General features: G+C 37.9%; 4 protein-coding genes across 5 annotated transcripts; all 4 read left to right on the top strand.

Moving 5' to 3' along the window:
- The first annotated feature begins 5,516 nt into the window (after positions 1-5,516).
- LOC114356517 (uncharacterized) lies at positions 5,517-7,946 on the top strand. The gene is made up of 3 exons (XM_028309742.1): positions 5,517-5,562; positions 6,685-6,952; positions 7,681-7,946. The coding sequence occupies exons 1-3, from the start codon at positions 5,547-5,549 to the stop codon at positions 7,757-7,759; spliced, it is 363 nt and encodes a 120-aa protein (XP_028165543.1). The 5' UTR covers positions 5,517-5,546; the 3' UTR covers positions 7,760-7,946.
- A 5,285-nt stretch (positions 7,947-13,231) lies between these two features.
- On the top strand, positions 13,232-15,415 carry LOC114356514 (leech-derived tryptase inhibitor C-like). Its single transcript, XM_028309734.1, has 3 exons — positions 13,232-13,299; positions 13,647-13,761; positions 15,322-15,415. Exons 1-3 carry the CDS (start codon positions 13,284-13,286, stop codon positions 15,413-15,415), a joined length of 225 nt encoding a protein of 74 aa, XP_028165535.1. The 5' UTR covers positions 13,232-13,283.
- Positions 15,416-23,395: 7,980 nt separating this feature from the next.
- Positions 23,396-25,058, top strand: LOC114356521 (leech-derived tryptase inhibitor C-like). The gene is made up of 3 exons (XM_028309746.1): positions 23,396-23,417; positions 24,135-24,282; positions 24,981-25,058. The coding sequence occupies exons 1-3, from the start codon at positions 23,396-23,398 to the stop codon at positions 25,048-25,050; spliced, it is 240 nt and encodes a 79-aa protein (XP_028165547.1). The 3' UTR covers positions 25,051-25,058.
- Positions 25,059-26,015: 957 nt separating this feature from the next.
- On the top strand, positions 26,016-27,889 carry LOC114356520 (leech-derived tryptase inhibitor C-like). Of its 2 annotated transcripts, none has more exons than XM_028309745.1 (3): positions 26,016-26,083; positions 26,413-26,527; positions 27,787-27,889. In XM_028309745.1, exons 1-3 carry the CDS (start codon positions 26,068-26,070, stop codon positions 27,857-27,859), a joined length of 204 nt encoding a protein of 67 aa, XP_028165546.1. In that variant the 5' UTR covers positions 26,016-26,067; the 3' UTR covers positions 27,860-27,889. The 2 variants fall into 2 exon arrangements, with proteins under 2 accessions (XP_028165546.1, XP_028165545.1); XM_028309744.1 differs by having other exon boundaries at positions 26,413-26,582.

Genomic DNA, 27,889 nt, shown 5'->3' with positions numbered 1-27,889 from the left:
GTAGGAATTATTTTCAAAATCAAAATAAAAAAAAAATCAAAATTATCTTTATTTGTTTAGANGTAGGAAGTACACGCTATTTTGTGTTTACGTGTTTCAGACGATTAATTATGTTATTAAGGTTGCATATGTATGAGGGAGAAAATATTAGGTTTTTACGGAAGGTCAGTGTGAAACGGTTAATTTTGGGGCAGTAAGGAAATGTATTATACATTGGCCAAAAGAACAACCTACCTTTATGACGTCATTAAATATAATGGAGCATAGATTGTAATACACTGTGAATAATATACAGTAAGCTGAAATCTAAGTTAGAATTATAACCATTAAAAACCATGCAAAATACTCACAAATTTTCGCCATAATGGAGAGATACATCGAAGGCACCATTCATTTAGGTACTTACCTGAAATACAAATAAAAATTGATTAGAATAGGTACATAATAGGTACATCACGATAATAATGTTCTTCGTACACATTGAGATATAATGTACTACGTACTAGAGAAGACATGNCAAAGACAAATGTTTCCAGTAGGCGTGCTTCAAGTCTTCCGCGACATTTTGTTTCTGGGATAAAGCCTTTTTGTACATATTTTTAAAATATTGACCGCAGATAACTCACAATCTTTTAATCTGACCTAGTTACCCTGTATTAAAATGTCACAAAATATTCCCCATCTCCCCACTACTTACATAGAACCCGTGTCAGACAAATTAATCTTTTTTCACCCCTTCAACCCTCTAATACGACCTCGTTCGCTTACACACTAAAATTTGTACCCTAACCGTAATATATTGCAATCAGCCTATCTCAGCCTTTACAGCGAAAGCTGAATGCACGGTGTTGCCATAAATCAACCGAGTTTGTGTACATTCCACGTCAAAAATGTTTGAAAATAAAGATGGGGAGAGTAGCTAGTAGTAGAGTAGGAGGGCAGTTTTATGTATCCGAAAATGCTGGTAACATTTTTTTAAACAGTGTGTTGCAAATTTTGGCAGATGAAGGATTAAAAGGGCTTGGTTTGAAAATTTAAAAGCATTAATCCCGTCTTAGTGAGTACCTGCGTTCTAAAAGGAACCCCCATGCAAAATTTGAGACTCCTAGCACTTGTAGTTTCTGAGATTTCATGATGAGTGAGTCAGTCAGTGACCTTCGTTTTAAATAATTTATTATCGTAAGAAATATTAAACTCGTGTATTTTTTTTAGTCGCTCGTGTGCGTTCTGTTTCAACATACAAACAATGCCAGCTGCACAAATATAAATATTTCTTCATTATACTTGTATGAATTCAAGTACTCGTATAAGTAGGAAAACTGAAAATTTACCTTAGTTATTTCTACGTTGCTCAGCGTTGCTCGCGAAACTGCTCCAGGCGTTTCACTTTGTTCCTCTTTACAATAATCTCTTTTGTGAAATATTAAAATTCTTTATCATTAAGAGGACAATTAAAATATTTAGATTACAGCTAATGGGAATTCTTTTACATTAATGAAGAAAGTAGGTAACTTTTTTATTACCTTGGCCTATTTTGGCGATCTTATTTCAGTGTAATTGTACTCGTATTAGCCATGAATTTATACATCTAATTCTAAACTAATATTATAAATCTGAAGAGTTTGTTTATTTACTTGAACGCACTAATCTCAAAAACNTCAAAAAGTACAGGTCCGATTGAATAAAATATTTTTGTATTGAATAGCCCACTTATCAAGGAAGGCTTTAGGCTATATCACATCACCCCACAGCCAATAGGGGCGGAGCAGTAAAGAAAAATGTTCAAAAACGGGAAATTTTATTCAAGCTATTTTCACGCTTCGAAGTCGCGGGAACAGCTAGTTCATAATAACACATTGACCTTGCGTGATACAAAGTATTTTAGCATTTTTCTTTACACCAAGATGGCAACATTAAGTCTTAATACATCTGATAAGCCCATTTCATTACAATAATCCTTGCAGTGTTGCCATAATTTAATAGTTTGTTCTATAATTAGTTTGTATGTAGGAAGTACACGCTATTTTGTGTTTACGTGTTTCAGACGATTAATTATGTTATTAAGGTTGCATATGTATGAGGGAGAAAATATTAGGTTTTTACGNTTTTTACGAAAGGTCAGAGTGAAATGGTTAATTTTTGGAGCAGTAAGGAAATGTTTTATACATTCGCAAAAAGAACAACCTACTTTTATGGCGTCATTAAATATAATGGAGCGTAGATTGTAGATACACTGTGAATAATATACAGTAAGCTGAAATCTAAGTTAAGATTATAACCATTTAAAAACCATGCAATAATACTCACAAATTTTCACCATAATGGAGAGATACATCGGAGGCACCATTCATTTAGGTACTTACCTGAAATACAAATAAAAAGCGATTAGAATAGGTATATCATAATAATAATGTTCTCTTACAGAGTACAATATCGATGCGCATCGCATTTAATTTTGCCACTTAACTTTGTGAATAAATGAACTTATTTAAAGTCTATCTCTACATTAGTCCTTAAAAACATACAGGGTGTCTAGAAAATAGTTTTTCTAGCTGTCCTATCCGCTCGACCTATTCTACTAATGTTACAAAAGTGGAAGTTTATAAGAATGGATGGATGTTGTTACACTTTCACGCAAATAATACAGAACGGAATTTCATGATATTAAGTCCAGGAAAATGAAAAGATAGTTTTTATACCACTTTTTAAAATGGGAACAGATGCGCGAATAAGTTTTTCTGTGACAAGACCGAAATTTTATTCACGCGGGCGATGCCGCGGGCAAAAGTAGCCAATCTTTTCCCAAATAGCCCACCAAAAACGGCCGACGTGCACAAATGTGGGCCATCATTCATGACAACAGATTACAAAGTCCAAACATGGCCGAATGAGTGATAGAACAATTACACTTGACACTTCAAACATTTGTTTAAACAAAATGTTTAAGACATAGAGATCCTACCAAAACATTTTTATGTAAAATGTTGACAAGATATACCGTATGGCCTGTGAAAAAGTTATGAAATCTCATGTAGAGCCAAGCTTGTAACTGTACACGCCCTGACTCTACAACTTAGTGGAATTTTTGAGAAAAAAACAACATAGAGACCGTAATGCAGTCTAACGGCGCGGTAGCGGCGTCGTGTGCAGGAGCGCTTAGAGATACTTATTGCACAATTAATTAAATTAAACAAAACGATAAGGTCATAATTATGCTGATAATCTTTATTTATAATTATATTATTATTCAAATGAAATACTTTTATCTTAATCGTTAATAAGTATCTTTCAAACTGTAGGCTCACCTGAAACGGCTTAAATACTTATTATTTAATACCTTTATTTCCTTTCAATGTCTTTGTTCAACTCACTCAACTTGTTGAAGTTGAGTTTTTTGGTGTATTGAATACACAATGCAGGTCTCCCACTCCCATATTTTTTAGGGATAGTAGACATTAGTAGAGCTACCTCCCCTAGCAGTTTGTTCACCCATTCTGGGACACCCTGCATAAAGTGAAGACTCGCTGACTTCCTTAAAAAGACACCCTGTATAATGTAATGCTCCTTATCAAATCAACATCTTAATTTCATCAGAGTTTATTGAGCAATCTTACAAACAAAACAATGGACAATACAACACCTATTTTCTTTTATCCTTAACATTGATCCGTCATTTCGTATCTTCGNCTATACGTAGTAATATTACTTCAATGTTCGTACATACGTTCTTTCAGAGTACAATATCGATGCGCATCGAATTTAATTTTGCCACTTTACTTTGTGAATAAATGAGCTTATTTAAAGTCTATCTCTACATTAGTCCTTAAAAACATACAGGGTGTCTAGAAAATAGTTTTTCTAGCTGTCCTGTCCGCTCTAACTATTCTACTAATGTTACAAAAGTGGAAGTTTATAAGGATGGATGGATGTCACACTTTCACGCAAAAAATACAGAACGGATTTTGATGAAATTAAGTCCAGGAAAATGAAAAGATAGTTTTTATACCACTTTTTAAAATGGGGACAGATTTTCTGTGAAAAGACCGAAATTTTGTTCACGCGGGCGATGCCGCGGGCAAAAGTAGCCAATCTTTTCCCAAATAGCCCGCCAAAAACGGCCGTCGTGCACAAATGTGGGCCATCGTTCATGACAACAGATTACAAAGTCCAAACATGGCCGAATGAGTGATAGAACAATTACACTTGACACTTCAAACATTTGTTTAAACAAAATGTTTGAGACATAGAGATCCTACCAAAACATTTTTATGTAAAATGTTGACAAGATATACCGTATGGCCTGTGAAAAAGTTATGAAATCTCATGTAGAGCCAAGCTTGTAAGTCTTGTAACTGTACACGCCCTGACTCTACACCTTAGTGGAATTTTTGAGAAAATAATTGACTTTAAAAAAAAACCGACTTCAAATGCGTGTTGGTTCATAATCGGCGGAGATATTGCGTATAAAAAAGTTCATCCCCAATTTTCCACCCCTGGGGGTGAAATATTTTCTTCAATTTCGCATGAAACCACCCTTTTGATAATACTTATTCAACAAAAAAATAATCGTTCAAATTGATTTATAATCGGCGGAGATATTGCGTATAAAAAAGTTCATCCCCAATTTTCTACCCTTGGGGGTTGTTTTTTCTATTATTAAATTTAAATGGGACCACCCTTGAGGTATTACCTATATGCCGAAAAAATATTTGTTCAAATCGGTTCATAGTTTGCGGAGTTATCGCGTAACAAACATAGAAAAAAAAACATACGGGTCGAATTGTAACCTCCTCCTTTTTTGAAGTCGGTTGAAAACAACAACATAGAGACCGTAATGCAGTCTAAAATTATGCTGATAATCTTTATTTATAATTACACTAGCTGACCCGGCGAACTTCGTACCGCCTTAGCGTAGAGATTTTCTTAATATTTTTTTCCGTAAGAACCATCCTTGGACTTCCACAAACATTTAAAAAAAAGAATTATCGAAATCGGTTCAGCCGTTCACACGTGATGCCGTGACAACGCGAAACGGGTTTCATTTTTATATATATAGATATATTCAAATGAAACACTTTTATCTTAAACGTTAATAACTATCTTTCAAACTGTAGGCTCACCTGAAACGGCTTAAATACTTATTATATAATACCTTTACTTCCTTTCAATGTCTTTGTTCAACTCACTCAAAACTCAATACAGTGTATTGAGTTTTGAGTGAGTTTCAGTTTGTTCACCCATTCTGGGACACCCTGTATAAAGTGAAGTCAGCGACTTCCTTAAAAAGACACCCTGTATAATGTAATGCTCCTTATCAAATCAACATCTTAATTTCATCATAGTTTATTGAGCAATCTTACAAACAAAACAATGGACAATACAACACCTATTTTCTTTTATCCTTAACATTGATCCGTCATTTCGTATCTTCCAATAGAAAATTTATTATTGTCTAGGAAACGTAAGGTTTTCCTGTAAGTTCTAGTATAAAACTAGCTGTTACAGGAAATGTTTAATATTCTTTTAATAACACTTCAAAGTACAACATGAAATACTACTTGGGTGAGTAAAATAGTAAATAATATTGTTTACTTTTACATCTCTTCATTTAAAAAACCACTATAACCATAAACTTTTCATAATATCTACGAGTATTCGGACAAAAAAGTTTTAGAATAAAAAAAATATAGCCTTGAAGAAGCCCGGATTATAGTGTTTGGTAAAGAGCACAGGCAACGAATTCCAGCCCCTAGCTGTTCGCATTATGAAAGAGTTAGCGAGAAGATAATTTAAAATCCAGCTCCAAGTTTACACCGTAAAGAAGGCAATACTCGTGTAAACACAATTTAAAAATATTTGCACCTAATAAATTATATTCAGACACCGCCCCATTACACCGTTCCATCATCTTTCAACATAATAACATCCAAATAATTTGTCACTTTCCTGACACGTTCCTGTGCTAACATTTTCATAATACGGTTTTTGGCCTTGGTTTGATTCCCGCACAATATCCCAAACATTTTATATCTGCAATTATATACCCAGTAAAACCTTCAGCCTGAAAAAATCGAACTGCCTAAGGCGGGAATTGTACCCACGACCTTCCGCTTGCCGGGCGACTGCTCTTCCAACTGAGCTACTTAGACACTGGACGAACTCGTCGAAATTTTTCAAGTGTAATACGCTGTTACGGCCATCGTTTGTTTCATCAATGTTGGGTATACCTACATTCCTAAAATAACTAAATCCCTTCTTAAAATCATTGGAGGCGACATATTTTTCAGCAGTGAATGTACCTAAGTATGTTTGAAATACTGATTATTATTTATTTGCAAAGAAAATCCCATTTTTGTTTTTTTTTCATATCCCTGACGGATACCCACCATGGGTATCCGTATCCACAAGCTATTTTGGGATTACACACTCATAGCGTTGTGAAGAATTACCAGTGGTAGTGTTTTAATTAACGGTCGTTTGGACATTGGAAAGTTTAATATACCTACTTTAATTGGACATTGGCCTTTTAAGTGTCAAATGACAAAGTTTACCCTAATATTTATTTATTTATTTATACTTTTGCACAAAAATTGTACAGTGGCGGACTTAATGCCAGGTGGCATTCTCTGCCAGTCAACCACAGGTCGAGTTGTGAGACTAAGACTATTTAAGATTTTGTTCCAGTTCTTTCCATCTTCCTGGCTCTATCAGCCACGGCTGTCCAAGCGGTCGAAGAAGAAGAATCTCACGGAGAACCGGTCGACGATGCTGTGGTCGTCGAGCCAGAAATAGAAGACGCAGTCATCCGGGTCACCATCGTCGACCCGGTTGCTGACGAGGCCCTCGTGGAGGATACTGTGGACTGCTTGTACCAGAAACCGGACTGCGTCTGTCCGGAGGTCGAGGAGCCGGTCTGCGCGGCGAATAACTGCACTTACGGGAATGATTGCAAGTGAGTTGTTTCGTCATTCTTGGTTATCATTACCAGTGGGCCGAGTGTGAGTTTACAAATGAGCGCATTTAAAAATGTATGAAAATTGTAGTCTTTGAACGTTTCCCGTTAGGGGCTCTGTACAATCAGTCATACATTAAATGTCATTTTTTGACGCGCTCAGTGAGCGCGTTTATTAAAAACTCACACTTAGCCCTCTGGTCATTTATTGTCCACTCCAGGAGCACGACCCATATTAATTAGGATTTGTAGTTTAAAAAGCAACATTAGTCGAACGGTGAAGGTTGGACTGGCCGACTGAGCCGAGGAACGCGGGTTCGATCCCCGTTTCCACTAGACTATTGTGGTGAACCCACTCGTAACACAAGCGTATTTACCACGACGGGTTAACAAATTATCTTCTTAATATATTTTTTTAAATAAAATTAAAATAATTCCGGCCAACCAGGAAATCATAAGGGGAGGCCTATATTAAGCAGTGGACGTCCTGTGCATTTTTTTATGTGACAGGAGGCAAACGAGCAAATGGATAACCTGATGGTAAGTGATTACCGTCGCCTATAGACACCCTTATAATGATAATTTTCATGATGGTGATGACAAAAATCATTTTGACCTATAATTCCTACGCTTGTCAGACGCGTTTAGGAGTTCAGATGTTCGCATGTTTTGTCCCTTATTTACTCTTATTAATTATTGTATAAATTAATCATTACTGTTTGTTTTAGACGTCTCTGCGCCGACGCAGAATTCGCATACGACGGTGCTTGCCAGGAGGTCATTGACCATGAGGAGGTTGAAGAATGAAGTTGACCAGTACCTACACAATCTAGCCTTTTTTAACTATCTTACTTAGTGCATATGCTCCTAAATATTTTCTTTTGTTCTTTGAATGAAGTTTAATGAAGATTATCTTCAAATAACGCCCGTATTCACAAACATTACTATGAGGTCTCACAGGGCGCGTGAATGCACAGGGTGACACACGAACCAATCACAAAGCTCTAATCAATGCTGTGCGTTCGATTTGATGCTTCCCTTAAGCAATTACGGTTTGTGAATACGAGCGCGTTAGCCTCTTCTTAGACTAGGCGCAGACCATTGATTTTTCGTCGGCCGATAGTTTAGTCGGGCAGTTGATCAGTATGGGCATGTATGGAAGTGCGCACATTACACCGATTTCATTTGGCCGATTCTTCATACAATTTAAAATCGGGCACAACTATCGGCCAACTAAAAATTGATGGTTTGCACCTACTCTGAGAGATTTCCATAAAGTATGATATTGTGCCTTTTTTCTCCATGACGTGATGCCTGATGTACTTTTTACATCCTTGTCCTCCCTACGACCCTGTCTCTCTTTCTTTTGTTTTCTTGGACACTCGGTTACGTTCTTGACTCATTTGTCTTTTGTTACTCAGTATGTTGTCTGTCCTCTTCTACTTTAGTATTTTAATGCTATACGTCACTAATTATTATAGTTATTTATTTATTGTAAAGACTAAATGATATTAAATCAATCATATACACGATACAGTTTTTCTTTTTATCTCTAATTTTTCCTCCCCGCAAAGATAGTCACCGGAACCAGCAATCAACACGAATTTAAATCGTCAAACGTAAAATCCAGTTGGATTACATTATTATCATTCACTCAGTATGATTGACATTATTAATATAATTATACTTAATTCTTAAATGAGTGATTTACACTTTGACCCTTTTGTAAACTGTCCTTCATTGTTTTGTTTATAACATTTGTCTTCAATATTGTAATTTAAATTCCTTTCTTTGAGGTAAACCTTGTGAGAATTTACCAACGTGTGCAGATCACGGCGGCGATGGCGATGGCGATCACTGTGCGTGCGTAGATCGCTGCGACCAATGACAGGAAGCGTAGATGTGAACTCATCGCTACAAATTCATACACGGTATCTGATCGCCAAAACATCGCGCACGCAGGCTGCACGCGTTAGTTTGGCCGAACCTTAAGAGTAGTAGAATGATTTGCTATAACTTAGTGCAACTTGCACGAGTCTGGAAAATTATGAAACCCAAATAGTCAAATCTACCTTAGATTTGACACTAACTTTTACCAGCAGCTTCGTCTACAACGATCCGACGGTCAAAAAAAAGTCTTTGCATCTATGATATTGAAACTATTGAGAGTAAATACTCATACAACAGGTAGTAAACACCCGTATTCACAAACGATGCTTGCTTAAGTGATGCTTCACAAATGCAAATCGAACGCACAGCGTTGAATAGAGCTCTGTGATTGGTTCGTTCCTGTGCGTCCACGTGCACTGTGAGACCTCATAGTAATGTTTGTGAATACGGGCGATAGTTTTGTATGAGTATTTACTAACCCGATTGCGCCAGAAGGAGGGTCATTTTATAAGTACCTACTTCANGTATGATATTGTGCCTTTTTTCTCCATGACGTGATGCCTGATGTACTTTTTACATTCTTGTCCTCCCTACGACCCTGTCTCTCTTTCTTTTGTTTTCTCTCTCCACTCGGTTACGTTCTTCACTCATTTGTCTATTGTTCCTTATCATGTTTCCTGTTCTCTTCTACTTTAGTATGTTAATGCTATACGTCACTGATTATTATAGTTATTTATTTATTGTAAAGAATAAGTATGATATTAAATCAATCATAGAACGATATAGTTTGTTTTCTTATCTCTAATTTTCCACCCCGCAAAGATAGTCACCGGAACCAGCAATCAATACGTATTTAAATCGTCAAACGTAAAATCCAGTTGGATTAGATTATTATCATTCACTCAGTATTATTGACATTATTAATATAATTATACTTAATTCTTAAATGAGTGATTTACACTTTGACCCTTTTGTAAACTGTCCTTCATTGTTTTGTTTACAACATTTGTCTTCAATAAATGAATTACCAATCATTAAATTTTGTAATTTAAATTCCGTTCTTTGAGGTAAACCTTGTGAGAATTTACCAACGTGTGCAGATCACGGCGGCGATGGCGATGGCGATCACTGTGCGTGCGTAGATCGCTGCGACCCATGACAGGAAGCGTTGATGTGAACTCATCGCTACAAATTCATACACGGTATCTGATCGCCAAAACATCGCGCACGCAGGCTGCACGCGTTGGTTTGGCCGAACCTTAAGAATAGTAGATCATTGCTGTAACTTAAAAAATAGTCTGGAAAATTATGAAACCCAAATAGTTTTAAAGTTAGATTTGACACTAACTTTTACCAGCAGCTTCGACTGCAACGATCCGACGGTCAAAAAAAGTTTTTCATGCATCTATTATATTGAAACTTTTGAGAGTAAATACTCATACAATAATAAACACTCGTATTCACAAACGATGCTTGCTTAAGTGATGCTTCACAAATGCAAATCGAACGCACAGCGTTGAATACAGCTCTGTGATTGGTTCGTTCCTGTGCGTCCACGTGCACTGTGAGACCTCATAGTAATGTTTGTGAATACGGGCGATAGTTTTGTATGAGTATTTACGTACCCGATTGCGCCAGAAGGAGGGTTATTTTATAAGTACCTACTTCTNCTACTTCAGAAATATTTGCTTGAAATATCAATTAGCCGGTAAGATTTTTCACAGCATATCTAATTATTGATTGACAATTAGAAACGCGGCATAATAAAGTTGTAATTAAAATTCCAATTATGTTGTTTCATTTCACGAATTTTCACTTTACAAAGTTAGGTAAATTAAGTCTGTGAGTATATAACGCATAACGGAAATTATAAGGTAGATTGTTGTAGAGAGAGCAAAATGAAGGTCATATTAGGTGAGTATTGTCATCATTATACGAGTACTTATGTAAATATTACGGGACTATACCCACCTCTCGTTCCCACCGCTGCACCTCCTGTGTAGCGGATCTACAGCTTGACCGCCNTCATGCATCTGTAATACCTGCTGAAACTAAAATACTTAAATAACACCATAGTAAGCTACTTTAGAATAAGTATCACCTTGAAATATCAATTTGCCGGTAACATTTTTCACAGTATATCTGATGATTGACAATTTGAAACGCGTCGGAATAAAGTAGCACTTAAATTGAATTGTGTTATTTTATTTCATGAATTATATAATCAAATTAAGTCCATGAGTATATATCGCAGAGCGGAGATTAAAAGGTGGTAGATTGTTGTGGAGAGAGCAAAATGAAGGTCATATTAGGTGAGTTAATGTCATCTCTAGGTACGAGTAGGTACTACATACCTACATAAAATATAGGAATATTGTCGCCGTTCGATCTCACCGCTACAACTCCTGTATGCAAGAACCAGTATTCAGCTTGACCGCCAGCATCCAACAACTTCTGAAAACCCACTTCATCATCATCATCATTACAGCCATAGGACGTCCACTGCTGAACATAGGCCTACCCCAGTGATTTCCACAAAGGCCTGCATTCAGCACCTGGTAGCAGAAAATTTTTGTGAGTTCGTCGGTCTACCTTGGACGTCCTACGCTTTCCGATACTTGACCTCCACTCCAGAACCTTGCTACCCCATCGGCCGTCAGCTCTACATACTATGTGCCCTTTCCATTGCCACTTCAGCTTGCTAGTCCGTCGGGCTGTCAGGGACTTTAGTTCGTTTACGGATCTCCTCATTTCTGAAAACCAACTTACTGTCTTAGAAAGGTGAATATTCACCGTTTTCCAATTGGTGTAAAGCTGAAACCTATTTTTATATTGCAGCATTATCAATCTTGATGATAGCTGCAGCCATGGGCAACAGCAATGACCGCGAGTATTGCTACCGCAACGCAGTACACGTCTGCCCTTGCCACAAAATTTTGGATCCAGTTTGTGGAGTAAACGGCTGCACCTATCCGAATCCTTGCGAGTAAGTCACACACTTTACGGAAAAATATCCTAGAATATCGATGGGGCAACAAAGTTCTGCCGCAAAGGACGTAGGCCGCTAATAATCGATCAACGTGGAAAGCATTGGGGGCCTATGTTCAGCAGTGGACGTCCTATGGCTGAAATGATGATGATGATGATGAACAAAGTTCTGAAGTAGAGGCCGCGTACCAGAAAACGCAGCGTGGGACGTCCACCCACAAGGTAGACCGACAACATCATAAGAAGGCGCTGGACGCATGCAGGTCAATGTGGAAATAATTGGGGGAGGCTTATGTTCAGTGTTCCATGGCTGAAAACATGATGATGAATGATGATTCTAGAAGGACAAAGATGATAAATAGCCCAGTTTGCAGATTAAATAGCTCAAAGCCCTTTCCTTGTCAACCCCTCCAAGTAAGATCCCCTTCAAATATGCTTGAGTAAAAGTGGGTTGACCACAATAGTAGTCCGATACCAGAATCTTGGGCTATTTATCCGACTGCGCTAAAAGGAAGGTTATGTTTTTTATTGTTTAATAGTTACATTTTTGTTTATGTTGCAGGTTGAAATGTGCTAGAGTTAAAATGTGGCATGAAGGAGAATGTTTGACAAAAGATGCGAGTTTTCTGTAATAAAAAACATTAGGTACCTATGTATAAAATAAATGTTAAAACAAAAGTTAAACTGATTTTTTATTATTGTTCCCATCTGCTACTATTCCCTATACATACTTTAGAGACCTTAGAGAGAGGGAAAGAGATACACAGTCCTTGATACGTTCAGCTTAAATTATTTTGATAATTAATGATAACTTGAAGCCACGATAGCCGAAAGGTGAAGGGGTCGGACTGGCCGACTCGTGATCCGGGGAACGCGGGTTCGGTCCCCGCCGCCGCTCGACTATAATTGTGGTGAGCTCACTCGTGATACAGGCATATTTAGCTTAGTACGAGGGGCTAACGGGAGTTAACGGGAGTAAGAGTAATTTGTGTAATAACAAATTACTAATAATCATTAAAAAAAAATCTTTCAGACAATTTACCGTACTAAAATATAGACGTGGCATCAACCCAGAAAGGGATCGTAACCGTATCAACTCGAGGCGATAAGTATTATTTGTATGAAACCACTTCTGCAACGCACTTATTTCGCACCGTAACGTAAACGCCTCGCCTCGCAGTTGACAGCGCGCGAAAGACGATGACAGTTCGCTAAAGGCGATACGGTTTTGATCCCTTTCCGAGTTGATAAGTATGCTATGACCTTAAAATTTAGACTTGACTTTGAATTTATTTTAATACATAAAACCTCTTCGGTTGATTACCAACACCTGTGCCTATTTACTTTGTTGTACATTGTTCGTTGCTTTAATTACTTTTGCGGTACAAACAATGCTCGGCACTGTTTGTTTGTCTGTCGCAGAATATACTGGTTTTGTTTTTGTGCTGTTAATATGAGTTATTTTATTCGTGAGTATTTAAATTTTTATTACGCTTAGGCACGCCTGTTAAACTGTACTGTGATTATTAGATTCGTTCTTTAAACCTTATGTAAAATCTTGATTTATATTAGGTCCTTTACTTATGAAAATAGTGTTTTTTTTCTTCAATATTCATTAGTAGATGATTCCTTTCTTAATATAGATCAGTTTCTTCATTCTTTTTTTATTTGAAATTAGATTTCAATGATTTACTTTCACGCATAAAATGTTTAACTATTTTTTTTTTTCAATTAGGTACAGTTAAATCTTCAAAAACAGCTCGTCCATAGTGGCGTCCGTTTCCGTTACAAAAACAAAAATATTTTTGTTTTCTAGTTTTCCTCGCACTAATGCTGCTGCTCTGCCAGTCAAGTGCGAAAGTGTGCGACTGCCCGGATTACTTCAGATGCGCGTGCGCAACCAACGGGCTCACTTATCGGAACACTTGTGTGTACGTAACCAAATCATTATAATATTTTCAAAATATTAAGAAAAAGTTTTTACAGTTGTTTATTCATTGGAATTTTTTTTCTTTCTTAATATAAAATTATTGAAATTTGAAATTATTGACTTTATTGAATATTATTTAATTTTGACTTCGCTGTATTGACTTATAAAAACAGTCTAAGTAATTATATTTTTTACACGCCGAATATCGGTAAGACATGTTGATACTAACAAAACCTACTAACACCAAAAATATATTTCTGTATTGTCACACATGTTCTGATAAATAAAAATATCTTTATCTTTAAAAAAAATAAGTTGACGGTGTTAACCCATCAAATCCTAAGCGCTCGCCATAAAACCGCGTAAAAATTATTTCTATTGTGTCTCAAATTGCGGCTTGAAGGACTACAATGAACTTAGAGTCAACATCATTTGTGAAAGAAATAGGTAATCAAAGATATTTTAATTCGAAAATGTATCCACCTTCGACTATGTCTTTTCGGAACCATAAGGGTAGACTTATCTGCACATAACCCACGAAAAAGTAATTAAACAAACACTTAGTTATATTTTTTTCTACGTAATAACAGTAAAGTAATAATTGGACATTACGAGTATTTTCCCTTACCAAGAAAAAATTGTAAGTACAATGATCACGGAGTACCCAATCATAAGGTACCTATCATTCATTATTTGGTAGTTAATTTTTCCTGTTATTATTAAATAATCTCGATAAATTTTATCGAGTGGTTTTCCGTTAAGTATTTCTAGAATCTAAAACTCAGGAGAATCATGATAGATAGGTTTAGGTACTAGTCAGCAGTTAGTACGGCTAGCATGAAAAATTTTCGAGTTCAAATCGTTTGCGTACTCGAATCGACATCAAAAGATTTAGTAAGAAAACTACAACAGCGCCCTTGTGAACGTGTCGTAAAGTGAACTTAGTATAAGATGTGGTAGCACGAAACTTATTTTGAGAATCAATACTCAATACTCAATACTCAAATCTTTATTGCATTTCACGTTGTCGTCGTATCAAAATTGTCACGTTATCGTTTAATTCAAAGATTGAGTATCGAATTTTATCGAATACGCAAACGATTCGAAGACGAAAGTTGTTCATGCTGGAGGTACAGAACAAGAATATGTGACGAGAAACATTTTAGTTGTTTGTTATAAGTATTTATTCTATATGTAATATATAAAAGCGAAAGGTCACTGACTGACTCACTCATTCATCACGAAATTTCAGAAACTACAAGTGCTAGGAGTCTCAAATTTTGCATAGGGGTTGGTTCCTTTAGGTGCTCACTAAGATGGGATTTTCCAAAATTCAACCCCTAAGGGGGTAAAACGGGGTTCACGCGTACGAAGTCGCGGGCAGCCGCTAGTATTGTATATTTCTAATACTTTTCTAGTTCTGTATAGATTAAAACAAAATAAATCCAGATGTTTCCTCAAGTTGCTGCGGGAATCTGACGTTTATGTGATTTATACTGAAAGTTTGGCAATTTGTGTTTGTTTTCGTTTTGTTTGATGTTTTGTCCATTTTTCTTTGCAGAATGAGCTGTGCAGGCGCTACCTACTACCACGGCGGCACTTGCAGCGATCCAAATAATTACATTGATTGNATCATTATACGAGTACTTATGTAAATATTACGGGACTATACCCACCTCTCGTTCCCACCGCTGCACCTCCTGTGTAGCGGATCTACAGCTTGACCGCCAATAAAAACCCAACCAGTGAAGGTCAAGTTTGTCCCGGGGGAAAGTTTAACTGTCATTGGCCCCGCAACGAAATTAGTCAGAAGAACATAGGAGTTCGAAGTTATGGTATAGGAATATTGTCCCCGCTCGATCCCTCTGTAACTCCTGTTTGCAAGAACCAGGATATAGCTTGACCTTAGGCATCCAACTAAAGCTAAGACTTGGCCGCCATGTTTCATTAAAGATGCTCCCATAATTATGATAGTTCTTATCTAATACACTCAACATCAAATAAACCGCACCTTCCGCGACGCGAACTTTAAAGATTTTCTTCTGACACAATTATGGTACCCCAACAATATTGGTGTTATTTGAAAGCCCAATAAATATCCTTAAAGAAAAATACATTTAATTTCTAAATAAATGATTAACATATACCATAAATGTGACTTGAAAATAGACCTCACTTTGGGCTCGCCTCAGGGATCAATTAGACCAATTTTTATGGTTATAAAACCAAATAAAGATCTCACGTGTCCTCTTTAACAGATGGATAGCGATTAATCCCAAATTAACAGTTTTATAGTCATAAAAAATGGCTATAGCGTAAATACCTATTTTTTGAAGAAGTGACTCTGGATCCTTGTACAGACACATTTTTGGGGTAAAAACCTTTCCGTTAATGAAATGAAGTTTAGAACTAGGCTTTCAAATGGTACCAATGTTGGTGGGAAGTGGGGATGCATACGTTTGATAAGTGCTTGTCGCGGGAGGTGCGATTTATTTGATGCCGAGTGTAGTATAATAATTCGGAAAGTAGGTAACTAGTGTAGTGGCGACCACGAGCTGGAAGACATAGTGTGAGCAGACCTTGCACTAGGTGGACAGGCAATCTGGTGAAGGTCTGGAGAGCGTATCTTCACCTTAAAGGCCGGCAACCTGTAACGCCCCTGGGTCTGCGGGTGTCTATGGGCGACGGTAATCACTTACCATCAGGTGATCCGTCTGCTCGTTTGCCTTCTGTCACATAAAAAAAAGGTCGTGACGAGTACCTGGATGCGGGCAACTCGGGAGATCGTCGTGGAAATCCATGTTGAAGGCATCTGTCCACTCAGCAGTGGAAGTAATATAGCTGAAGAACGATCATTAGGACGCCGGGTCACAGATTTTTAGAAATTCTATTTCGAAGATTTTTTTGCCTACCCTCACTATTTTATTGCTCAAAACGAAATAGCCGAGAGGTGAATGGGTCGGACTGGCCGACTCGACATCCGAGGAACGCGGGTTCGAATCCCACCGCCGCTCGACTATTGTGGTGAGCCCACTCGTAACACAAGCTTATTTTGCTTAACACGAGGGGCTAACGGGACTTGCCAAAAAAAAATTATAGCTCCCTGCTTCGGCAGACACGTCAAGTCACCGTAATTTCCAAGTGGTGTAAAGCTGAACACTCTTATTTATATTACAGCATTAACAATACTGATGATAGCTTTAACTGTGGTGACTTCCCTGGGCAAAAATCCCGTTTGCAAACGCAAAAGAAGCTGCGTATGCCCCAAAAATCTGAGTCCAGTCTGTGGAGTAAATGGCTGCACCTATGGTAACCCCTGCTGGTAAGCACTTTATAGAAGAAGCCCAGTTGGCATATTAGATAGCTGACCGGCATTGGGCGGGGTAAAGCAAATTAGGCTGGGTTGTACCATCTTACTTTAATTTTGACGAACGTCAAAAATCTCTCAAACTCCATACAAAAACACCGGTTATCGTTATCGTTAAAGTTAGGTATTGCAACTCAGCCTAAAGATGTAATGGAGTTTTAAAATAGTTTCTCCTTGTTAACCCCACCGAGTATCAAATAGGTATGTATTCAGGCTGGAAAGGGAAAGTGACCTCACTTGATATTTCTAAACTATTGAAGGAAGATATCGAAAAAACTGGTAACTGATCCTGAAAATTCAGCAGGAGTTCTATCTCTATCAAACGGTATTAGTTATGGAAAACATTGGTTTCCGGCTTTACTTGCTGACGAGTGCCATGTGGATGTATTAGATTTATGGAAGCTGGAAACATTGAGTTTTCGGATATATCCAGTTTATAGGAAACTCGGAAAGGGATCAACATCGTATCGCCTTTCGAACCGAGACGAGGCGTTTACGTTACGGTGCGGATAAGTGTGCGTTGCAGTCGTTACGATCCGTTTCCGGGTTGATAAGTGTGCTTCGTCCTTATTTTGTAACCTATTATTGTTACCGTTTGATAGAGCTCGTGAAGCACTTTCAGGGTCAGTAAGCATTTTTCAAGATACAGGGTGTGGTTTTTTAAAACAACGCCAATACCAAGGGTGGTATAATTATATGCACGACAGTAATGCCAAAAAAATATTTTAAAAAACGATGGAAAAATCCATGAAATTAGGAAAATGGTATTATTATGCAGGGAAACTATCGGACAGTCTCCCCGTATTCCTGAGGCGGCGGTCGCATGTGGTCGGTGGTGTGGGGGCGGTAACAAGCGCCGTCTTGAAAGTTTTAGGAGACGTTTGAACAAGGTTTTTTACTAATAAAATAATAGTTAAAATTTTATTTATATTTATCTTGTAATTACTTTCATGTGTACTACTACCCCTGAGATGGGCTTTGTTTTACAAAACCACACTCTGTATAGTATAAGTGAGATCCCTTATCGTATAGAAGTAACTTCCTCACATCTAGAAGTTAGCCTGAGAACGACACTGTTGGGTTTTATTTCAATATTTTTTACAATTAAAAATATTACGTTTTGTTTTATTTCAGGTTAAAATGTGCTAGAGTTAAAATGTTGCACAAAGGATATTGTGGAGATCCCTATAATGACGATGATGATTATGAGTAACCACGGAAAACCTCGGCGCACTTGTTGGGATACCTATTTAGGTTTAAATGGATTGAAATAAAGAAGTCAATATGATTGAAAATCGAAGTATTATTATAAGAATTCCATTTATCTTTCCTTTTGATTTTTTTATTTATAAATAAAAATTCAACAGATACCTAATATTGTATGCTATTAAACTAATCTAGAAACTGTTCCAAATACACCGTGTTACTTTGCATTCTTGCCATATTCACAGAGATAAAAGTAGGNCATTATACGAGTACTTATGTAAATATTACGGGACTATACCCACCTCTCGTTCCCACCGCTGCAACTCCTGTGTAGCCAGGATCTACAGCTTGACCGCCATTAAAAACCCAACCAGTGAAAGTCAAGTTTGTCCCGGGGGAAAGTTAAACTGTCATTGGCCCGCAACGAAATTAGTCAGAAGAACATAGGGGTTCGAAGTTATGGTATAGGAATATTGTCCCAGTTCGATCCCTCTGTAACTCCTGTTTGCAAGAACCAGGATATAGCTTGACCTTAGGCATCCAACTAAAGCTAAGATTTGGCCGCCATGTTTCATTAAAGATGCTCCCATATTATTATGATAGATCTTATCTAATAGTATAATAATTCGGAAAGCAGGTAACTAAAGCCCGGTCCGTGAGCACGTAGAATTTTGTCCAATGACCCCTAGCTACCCATCCTTATCGCTCGCGCGTAATTATATTGCTGTCGCAAAATGTACGACTGGCACCCGCAGTGAGTGTGCGAGCGCGAGCTAGGGGTCATTGGACAAAATTCTACGTGCTCACGGACCTGACTATAGTGTAGTGGCGACCACGAGCCGGAAGACGTAGTGTGGGCAGACCTCACACTAGGTGGCCAGGCAATCTGGTGAAGGTCCGGACGGATACGACCTGCAAGCTTTCAAGAGGAGAGCGTATCTTCACCTTAAAGGCCGGCAACCTGTGACGCCCCTGGGTCTGCGGGTGTCTATGGGCGACGGTAATCACTTAACAACAGGTGGTCCGTCTGCTCGTTTGCCTCCTGTCACATAAAAAAAGGTCGTGACGAGCACCTGGATGCGGGCAACTCGGGAGGTTGTTGTGGAAATCCATGGGGAAGGCCTCTGTCCAGCATTAGAAGTAATATGGCTGAAGAACGATCATTAGGGCGCCGGGTCACAGTTTTTTAGAAATTCTATTTCGAGGATTTTTTAGCCTACTCTCACTATTTTATTGCTCAAAACGAAAATATATCACAGCCACGATAGCCGAGTGGTAAATGGGTCGGACTGGCCGACTCCGGATCCGAGGAACGCGGGTTCGAATCCCACCGCCGCTCGACTATTGTGGTGAGCCCACTCGTAACACAAGCTTATTTTGCTTAACACGAGGGGCTAACGGGACTTGCCAAAAAAAAATGTATAGCTCCCTGCTTCGGCAGACACGTCAAGTCACCGTAATTTCCAAGTGGTGTAAAGCTGAACACTCTTATTTATTACAGCATTAACAATACTGATGATAGCTTTTACTGTGGTGACTTCCCTGGGTAAAAATCCCGTTTGCAAACGCAAAAGAAGCTGCGTATGCCCCAAAAATCTGAGCCCAGTATGTGGAGTAAATGGCTGCACCTATGGTAACCCCTGCTGGTAAGCACTTTATAGAAGAAACCCAGTTGGCATATTAGATAGCTGACCGGCATTGGGCGGGGTAAAGCAAATTAGGCTGGGTTGCACCATCTTACTTTAACTTTGACGAACGTCAAAAATCTCTCAAACTCCATACAAAAACACCGGTTATCGTTAAAGTTAGGTGTTGCAACTCAGCCTAAAAATGTAATGGAGTAAGGTTTAAGGGTTAAGGTTAACCCCACCGAGTATCAAATAGGTATGTATTCAGGCTGGAAAGGGAAATTGATCTCACTCGATTATTTCTAAACTATTGAAGGAAGATATCGGAAAAACTGGTAACTGATCCTGAAAATGAAGCAAGAGCTCTAGCTCTATCAAACGGTATTAGTTATGGAAAACATAGGTTTTAGGCTTTACTTGCTGACAAGTGCCATGTGGATGTACTATATTTATGGAAGCTGGAAACATTGAATTTCCGGATATATCCTGTTTATAGGAAACTCGGAAAGGGATCAACATCGTATCGCCTTTCGAACAGAGGCGAGGCGTTTACGTTACGATTGGGATATGAGTGCGTTGCAGTCGTTACGGTCCGTTTCCGGGTTGATAAGTGTGCTTCGTCCTTATTCTGTAACCTATTATTGTTACCGTTTGATAGAGCTCGTGAAGCACTTTCAGGGTCAGTAAGCAGATTTTCGATATACAGGGTGTGGTTTTTTAAAACAACGCCCATCTCAGGGTTGGTAATATACACGACACAGATACCAAAAAAAAAACATGGAAAAGTCCATGAAATCAGAAAAATGGTATTATTACGCAGGCAAACTATCGGACAGTCTCCCAGCTCTCCCGGGGGCGGTTGCATGTGGTCGGTGGTGTGGGGGCGGTAACAAGCGCCGTCTTGAAAGTTTTAGGAGACGTTTGAACAAGGTTTTTTACTAATAAAATAATAGTTAACATTTTATTTATATTTTTCTTGTAATTACTTTCATGTGTACCATCCCTGAGATGGGCGTTGTTTTACAAAACCACACCCTGTATAGTATAAGTGAGATCACTTATCGCATCGAACTAACTTCCTCACATCTAGAAGTTAGCCTGAGGACAACACTGTTGGGATTATTTAAATATATTTTACAATTAAAAATATTACGTTTTGTTTTATTTCAGGTTAAAATGTGCTAGAGTTAAAATGTTGCACAAAGGATATTGTGGAGATCCCTATAATGACGATGATGATTATGAGTAACCACGGAATACCTCGGCGCACTTGTTGGGATACCTATTTAGGTTTAAATGGATTGAAATAAAGAAGTCAATATGAATGAAAATCGAAGTATTATTATAAGAATTCCATTTATCTTTCCTTTTGATTTTTATATTTATAAATAAAAATTCAACAGATACCTAATATTGTATGCTATTAAACTCATCTTCAAACTGTTCCAAATATAAATTACTAAAGTGCCAAAGAGCCAATCTTGAAACGCAGCAAAAGGACTGACTGTTCGTAAATTCAATGTTTATTAATATGTACAAAATTACCAAGTAGCGATACCAAGTATTTTGCCGTGGACTATTTCCTACACATAATGGCACATCAATCTAAACAACGAGGTATCTTAAGTTGTTTAAATAGTGGTATCTACACTAATATTATAAAGAGGAAAACTTTATTTGTTTGTTTGTTTGATTGTAATGAATAGGTAGGCTCAAAAACTACTGCACCGTTTTTAAAAATTCTTTCACCATTTGAAAGCTACATTATCCATGAGTAACATAGGCTAAATTTTATTTTGGAAAAAAATAGGATTTCGTAAAATATGTAGATAATGTAGTCCAAGCGCGCGAAGCCGCGTGCGGAAAGCTAGTTCTTCAATAAAAAGGATATGTAGTGTAGTGTGATGTGCTATCAGATGTAGGGAAGTGTGTCTATCACATACAAGGTATGCATTTAACACACTTAGGCTGGGTTGCACCATCTTATTTTAAATTTGACAAACGTCAAAAATCTGTCAAACTCCATACACACCGGTTATCGTTAAAGTTACGGTCAAAGTTAGGTGGTGCTACTAAGCCTTAGCGTAACAGCGTATGTTTGTAAAACTTAAAAAAATAATTTGATATACACGTCCAATATTAGAACTTAGAAGTTCAGAGGGGGCAGTAGTGAGAGAGCGCGCAGCCCTAGTTCAGAGAAACAGCGCAGCCCTAGTTCAGATAAACAGCGAGGCCCTAGTACAAATAAACAGCGCGGCCCTAACGCGTTGCTCTATTCTGCATGAATTTTAGCTATAAACTTTGCACACAAGCATATTATACATACACACTTAATTTGATAGACCCTTCTATACGTCCAGTTTTAGAAGTCTAAAGGGGGCGTTAGTGAGAAAGAGAGCGCGGCAGTAGTTCAGAGAGAAAATGTGGCGCTTGTTCAGAGAAACAGCGCGGCCATGATAGATTTAAGCCATGTATTCATTAGGCAACATTTGTTGATAAACACTGTTTATAAACTGTTCATAAACAATGTTTCATAATGTTTCATCATCTCTGTACACAGTTTATAAACAGTCCATAAACATAGGCGATGAAACATTGTTTATGATACATATTGCCGTGCTCCCCGCTATGAGTGGAGAGCAATTGTGGACGGCCAAGTTTCAGAAACCTGTGTTTATGGTAAACTTGTCTCACACTAGTCATAAACATTTATCAACAAATGTTGCCTAATGAATACATGGCTTTACACTTTGCTCTTTTCTACATGAGAATATCTATCTTTAAACTTCGTGCAGGTTATTTGAAAAATATGTAAGTACCCCAATGGTTTTAAATTAGGAAACCAATGGTCCGCAGGAGTTTTGGTCCGCAACGATTTAAAATTTCAAGAGTGATTAGACATTCCGCGTGTCATGAGAGAGTTTAAGCAGTAAGTTCTAGGATTATAGATTTTCTAAATAATTCCTTAAGTAATGCTTATTTTGGATAAACTTGAATTTTATTTACGAAATGGTAACTGCGAATAATGATAAAATTAAAGTGGTCCCTGGTCAAAAAAAAGGTTGGGAGCCACTGTTTTAAAGTTACACAATATTTTTTACACGTAGCTTCGCCTGCTAAGGAGGTATCTACGATCCGTCTGTCACAAATAAATTGTCTTTCGTGCATCTGTGATACCTGCTGAAACTAAAATACTTAAATAACACCATAGTTCTAGCTACTTTAGAATAAGTATCACCTTGAAATATCAATTTGCCGGTAAAATTTTTCACAGTATATCTGGTGATTGACAATTTGAAACGCGTCGGAATAAAGTAGCACTTAAATTGAATTGTGTTATTTTATTTCATGAATTTATATAATCAAATTAAGTCCATGAGTATATATCGCAGAACGGAGATTAAAAGGTGGTAGATTGTTGTGGAGAGAGCAAAATGAAGGTCATATTATTATTAGGTGAGTTAATGTCGTGTCCAGGTACGAGTACCACATACCTACATAAAATATAGGAATATTGTCGCCGTTCGATCCCACCGCTACAACTCCTGTTTGCAAGAACCAGTAATCAGCTTGGCCGCCAGCATCTGACAAGTTATGAAAACCAACTTCATCATCATCATCATTACAGCCATAGGACGTCCACTGCTGAACATAGGCCTCCCCCAATGATTTCTATAATGATCGGTTCATAGCGGCCTGCATTCAGCACCTGGTGCAAAGCAAAATTTTTATGAGGTCGTCGGTCCACCTTGGACGTCCTACGCTTTCCGATACTTGACCTCCACTTCATAACCTTGCTGCCCCATCGGCCGACAGTTCTACGTACTATGTGCCCTGTCCATTGCCACTTCAGCTTGCTAGTCCGTCGGGCTGTCAGGGACTTTAGTTCGTTTACGGATCTCCTCATTTCTGAAAACTAACTTAGAGTAGGCGCACACCGTTGATTTTTCGTCGGCCGATAGTTTAGTCGGGCAGTTGATCAGTATGGGCATGTATGGGAGTGCGCACACTACGCCGATTCGATTTGGCCGGTTCTTCATACAAATTAAAATCGGGCACAACTATCGGCCAACTAAAAATCAACGGTGTGCGCATACTCTTACTGTCTTAGAAAGGTGAATATTCACCGTGTTTTCAATTGGTGTAAAGCTGAAACCTATTTTTATATTGCAGCATTATCAATCTTGATGATAGCTGCAGCCATGGGCAATAGCAATGACCGCGAGTATTGCTACCGCAACGCAGTACACGTCTGCCCTTGCCACAAAATTTTGGATCCAGTTTGTGGAGTAAACGGCTGCACCTATCCGAATCCTTGCGAGTAAGTCACACACTTTACGGAAAAATATCCTAGAATATCGATGGGGCAACAAAGTTCTGGAGCTGGTCGCGTACCGGAAAACGCAGCGTGGGATGTCCACCCACAAGGTGGACCGAGGACATCTTAAAGGTAGTAGGATAGGAAGGCATTAAACGCATGCAGGACGCTAACCAACCGGCCAACATGGAAATCACTGGGAGAGGCCTATGTTCAGCAGTGGACGTCCTAAGTATGGTTGAAAATATGATGATGAATGATGATCCAAGAAGAACAATGTTTTTTTTTTTAAGATTATTAGCAATTTGTATTGCAAAAATTACTTATAGTCCCGTTAGCCTCGCATGGTAAGCTAAATAAGCTTGTGTTACGAGAGGCTCACCAAAATAGTCGAGCGGCGGTGGGATTCGAACCCGTGTTCCTCGGATCTCGAGTCGGCCAGTCTGACCCCTTCACCGTTCGGCTATCGTGGCTACAAAATAGCCCAAGGATATAATATAGCCCAGTTTTTAGATTAACTAGCTCAAGGCCCTTTCCTTGTTAATCCCTCCAAGTAAGATCCCCCTTCGAGTTTGCGTGAGTAAAAGTGGGTTGACCACAATAGTAGTCCGATACCAGAATCTTGGGCTATTTATCCGACTGCGCTAAAAGGAAGGTTATGTTTTTATTGTTTAATATTTAAATTTTTGTTTATGTTGCAGGTTGAAATGTGCTAGGGTTAAAATGTGGCATGAAGGAGAATGCTTGACGAAAGATGCGAGTTTTCTGTAATAAAAAACATTAGGTATGTATAAAATAAATATTAAAACAAAAGTTAAACTGATTTTTTATTATTGTTCCCATCTGCTACTATTCCCTATACATACTTTAGAGACCTTAGAGAGAGGGAAAGAGATACACAGTCCTTGATACGTTCAGCTTAAATTATTTTGATAATTAACGATAACTTGAAGCCACGATAGCCGAACGGTGAAGGGGTCGGACTGGCCGACTCGTGATCCGGGGAACGCGGGTCCGGTCCCCGCCGCCGCTCGACTATTGTGGTGAGCTCACTCGTGATACAAGCATATTTAGCTTAGTACGAGGGGCTAACGGGAGTATTAGTAACTTGTGTAATAACAAATTACTAATAATCATTTAAAAAAAATACTTTCAAACAATTTACCGTACTAAAATATAGACGTAGCACACTTATCAACCCAGAAAGGTATCGTAACCGTATCAACTCGAGGCGGTCAGTATTATTTGTATGAAACCACTGCTGCAACGCACTTATCCGCACCGTAACGTAAACGCCTCGCCTCGCAGTTGACAGCGCGCGAAAGACGACGACAGTTCGCTAAAGGCGATACGGTGTCGATCCCTTTCCGAGTTGATAAGTATGCTATGACCTTAAAATGTAGACTTGACTTTGAATTCATTTTAATACATAAAACTCATAAAAACTCTCATAAAACTCATTTATTTCTGCAATTAGGCTTTAAAAAAGCACTCTTACACGTCTCAGTATTAACCCTACCACTGCTTTAGGACAATAAATAGGCCAGTGCTGAGAAGAAACAGCGCAAGAAACTCAGTCACTATTGTCAGCCTCTTTTTCAAAGGTTTACAGACTTTAAAATAAATATTTATGCGAGCTAAAACCTCTTCGGTTGATTACCAGCACCTGTGCTTATTTACTTTGTTGTAATTGTTCGTTGCTTTAATTACTTTTGCGGTACAAACAATGCTCGGCACTGTTTGTTTGTCTGTCGCAGAATATACTGGTTTTGTTTTTGTGCTGTTAATATGAGTTATTTTATTCGTGAGTATTAACATTTTTATTACACTTAGGCACGCCTGTTAAACTGTACTGTGATTATTAGATTCGTTCTTTAAACCTAATGTAAAATCTTGATTTATATTAGGTCCTTTACTCATGAAAATAGTGTTTTTTTCTTCAATATTCATTAGTAGATGATTCCTTTCTTAATATAGATAATTTTCATCTTTCTTTTTTATTTGAAGTTAGATTTCAATGACTTACTTTCACGCATAAAATGTTTAATTTTTTTTCAATTAATTCTTCAAAGACAGCTCGTCCTTAATGGCGTCCGTTTCCGTTACAAAAACAAAAATATTTTTGTTTTCTAGTTTTCCTCGCACTAATGCTGCTGCTCTGCCAGTCAAGTGCGAAAGTGTGCGACTGCCCGGATTACTTCAGATGCGCGTGCGCAACCAACGGGCTCACTTATCGGAACACTTGTGTGTACGTAACCAAATCATTGGTGGGGATTCTTGGATGGCTTAAACATGGAGTGCAGGTGCGGTTTTGTTCCCCAGTCGATGAAGCACCTGATGTCATGCCCTGAGTGCCCAAGCAACTGCACTCAGAAGGATTTGATGAGTGCTACTGACAACGCCACTCTTGTGGCTAGTTTTGGGCTGACACTGTATAGGTTTGTTGTCGACACGAAAAGAAGAAGAAGAACCAAATCATTATAATATTTTCAAAATATAAAAAAAATAAGTTGAAGGTGTTAAACCCATCAAATCCCAAACGATCGCATAAAATCGCGTAAAAAAATTTTCTATTGTGTCTCAAATCGCGGATTGAAGGACTAAAATGAACTTAGTTTCAATATCATTTGTGAAAGAAATAGGTAATCAAAGACATTTTTATTCGAACCATAAGGGTAGACATATCTGCACATAACCCACGAAAAAGTAATTAAACAAACAGGTAGGTATATTTTATTCTACGTACCTAATAACAGTAAAGTAATAATTGGACATTACAAGCATTTTCCCTTACCAAGAAAAAAATTGTAAGTACAATGATCACGGAGTACCTAATCATAAGGTACCTATCATTCATTATTTGGTAGTTAATTTTTCCTGTTATTATTAAATAATCTCGATAAATTTTATCTCGTGGTTTTCCTTTAAGTATTTTTAGTATTTTTTAGAATCTAAAACTAAGGAGAATCATGATTGATAGGGTTAGGTATTAATCAGCAGAACAAGAATATGTGACGAGAAACATTTTAGTTGTTTGTTATAAGTAGGTATTTATCTATATGTATAAAAGCGAAAGGTCACTGACTTTTCATGGGGGTCAAATTTTGCATGGGGGTTCCTTTTAGAACGTAGGTGCTCACTAAGACGGGATTTTCCAAAATTCAACCCCTAAAGGGTTAAAACGGGGTTCACGCGTACGTAGTCGCGGGCAGCCGCTAGTATTGTATATTTCTAATACTTTTCTAGTTCTGTATAGATTAAAATAAAATAAATCCAGATGTTTCCCTAACTTATTGCGGGAATCTGACGTTTATGTGATTTATACTGAAAGTTTGGCGATACAATTAGTGTTTGTTTTCGTTTGGATAAGGGTTACCTTCTCTTTTTTTATTATTTACTATATTTTGACATAAGTGCCACTTGTGGTCTAAACTGAAAAAATATTTTTGAATTTGATTTTTTGAATTTGATTTTTTGATTTTGATTTTTGTCCATTTTTCTTTTCAGAATGAGCTGTGCAGGCGCTACGTACTACCACGGCGGCACTTGCAGCGATCCAAATAATTACATAGATTGTTAATTAAGTTTAATAAAGTTTTTTAATACTGTT

Source organism: Ostrinia furnacalis, unplaced genomic scaffold, assembly GCF_004193835.3.
Source record: "Ostrinia furnacalis isolate ACB-3 unplaced genomic scaffold, ASM419383v2 OfSCF2824, whole genome shotgun sequence".
In the NCBI taxonomy this organism is placed as follows: Eukaryota; Metazoa; Arthropoda; class Insecta; order Lepidoptera; family Crambidae; genus Ostrinia; species Ostrinia furnacalis.
This window is presented reverse-complemented; position numbering and strand designations above follow the sequence as displayed.

Coding starts and splice junctions, on each gene's coding strand:
- LOC114356517 (XM_028309742.1), top strand. Junction 6,953..7,680: donor ACTTACGGGAATGATTGCAA/GTGAGTTGTTTC, acceptor TGTTTGTTTTAG/ACGTCTCTGCGCCGACGCAG.
- LOC114356521 (XM_028309746.1), top strand. CDS start 23,396: ATGAAGGTCATATTATTATTAG. Junction 23,418..24,134: donor GAAGGTCATATTATTATTAG/GTGAGTTAATGT, acceptor TTTATATTGCAG/CATTATCAATCTTGATGATA. Junction 24,283..24,980: donor ACCTATCCGAATCCTTGCGA/GTAAGTCACACA, acceptor TTTATGTTGCAG/GTTGAAATGTGCTAGGGTTA.
- LOC114356520 (XM_028309744.1), top strand. Junction 26,583..27,786: donor GGCTTAAACATGGAGTGCAG/GTGCGGTTTTGT, acceptor TTTTCTTTTCAG/AATGAGCTGTGCAGGCGCTA.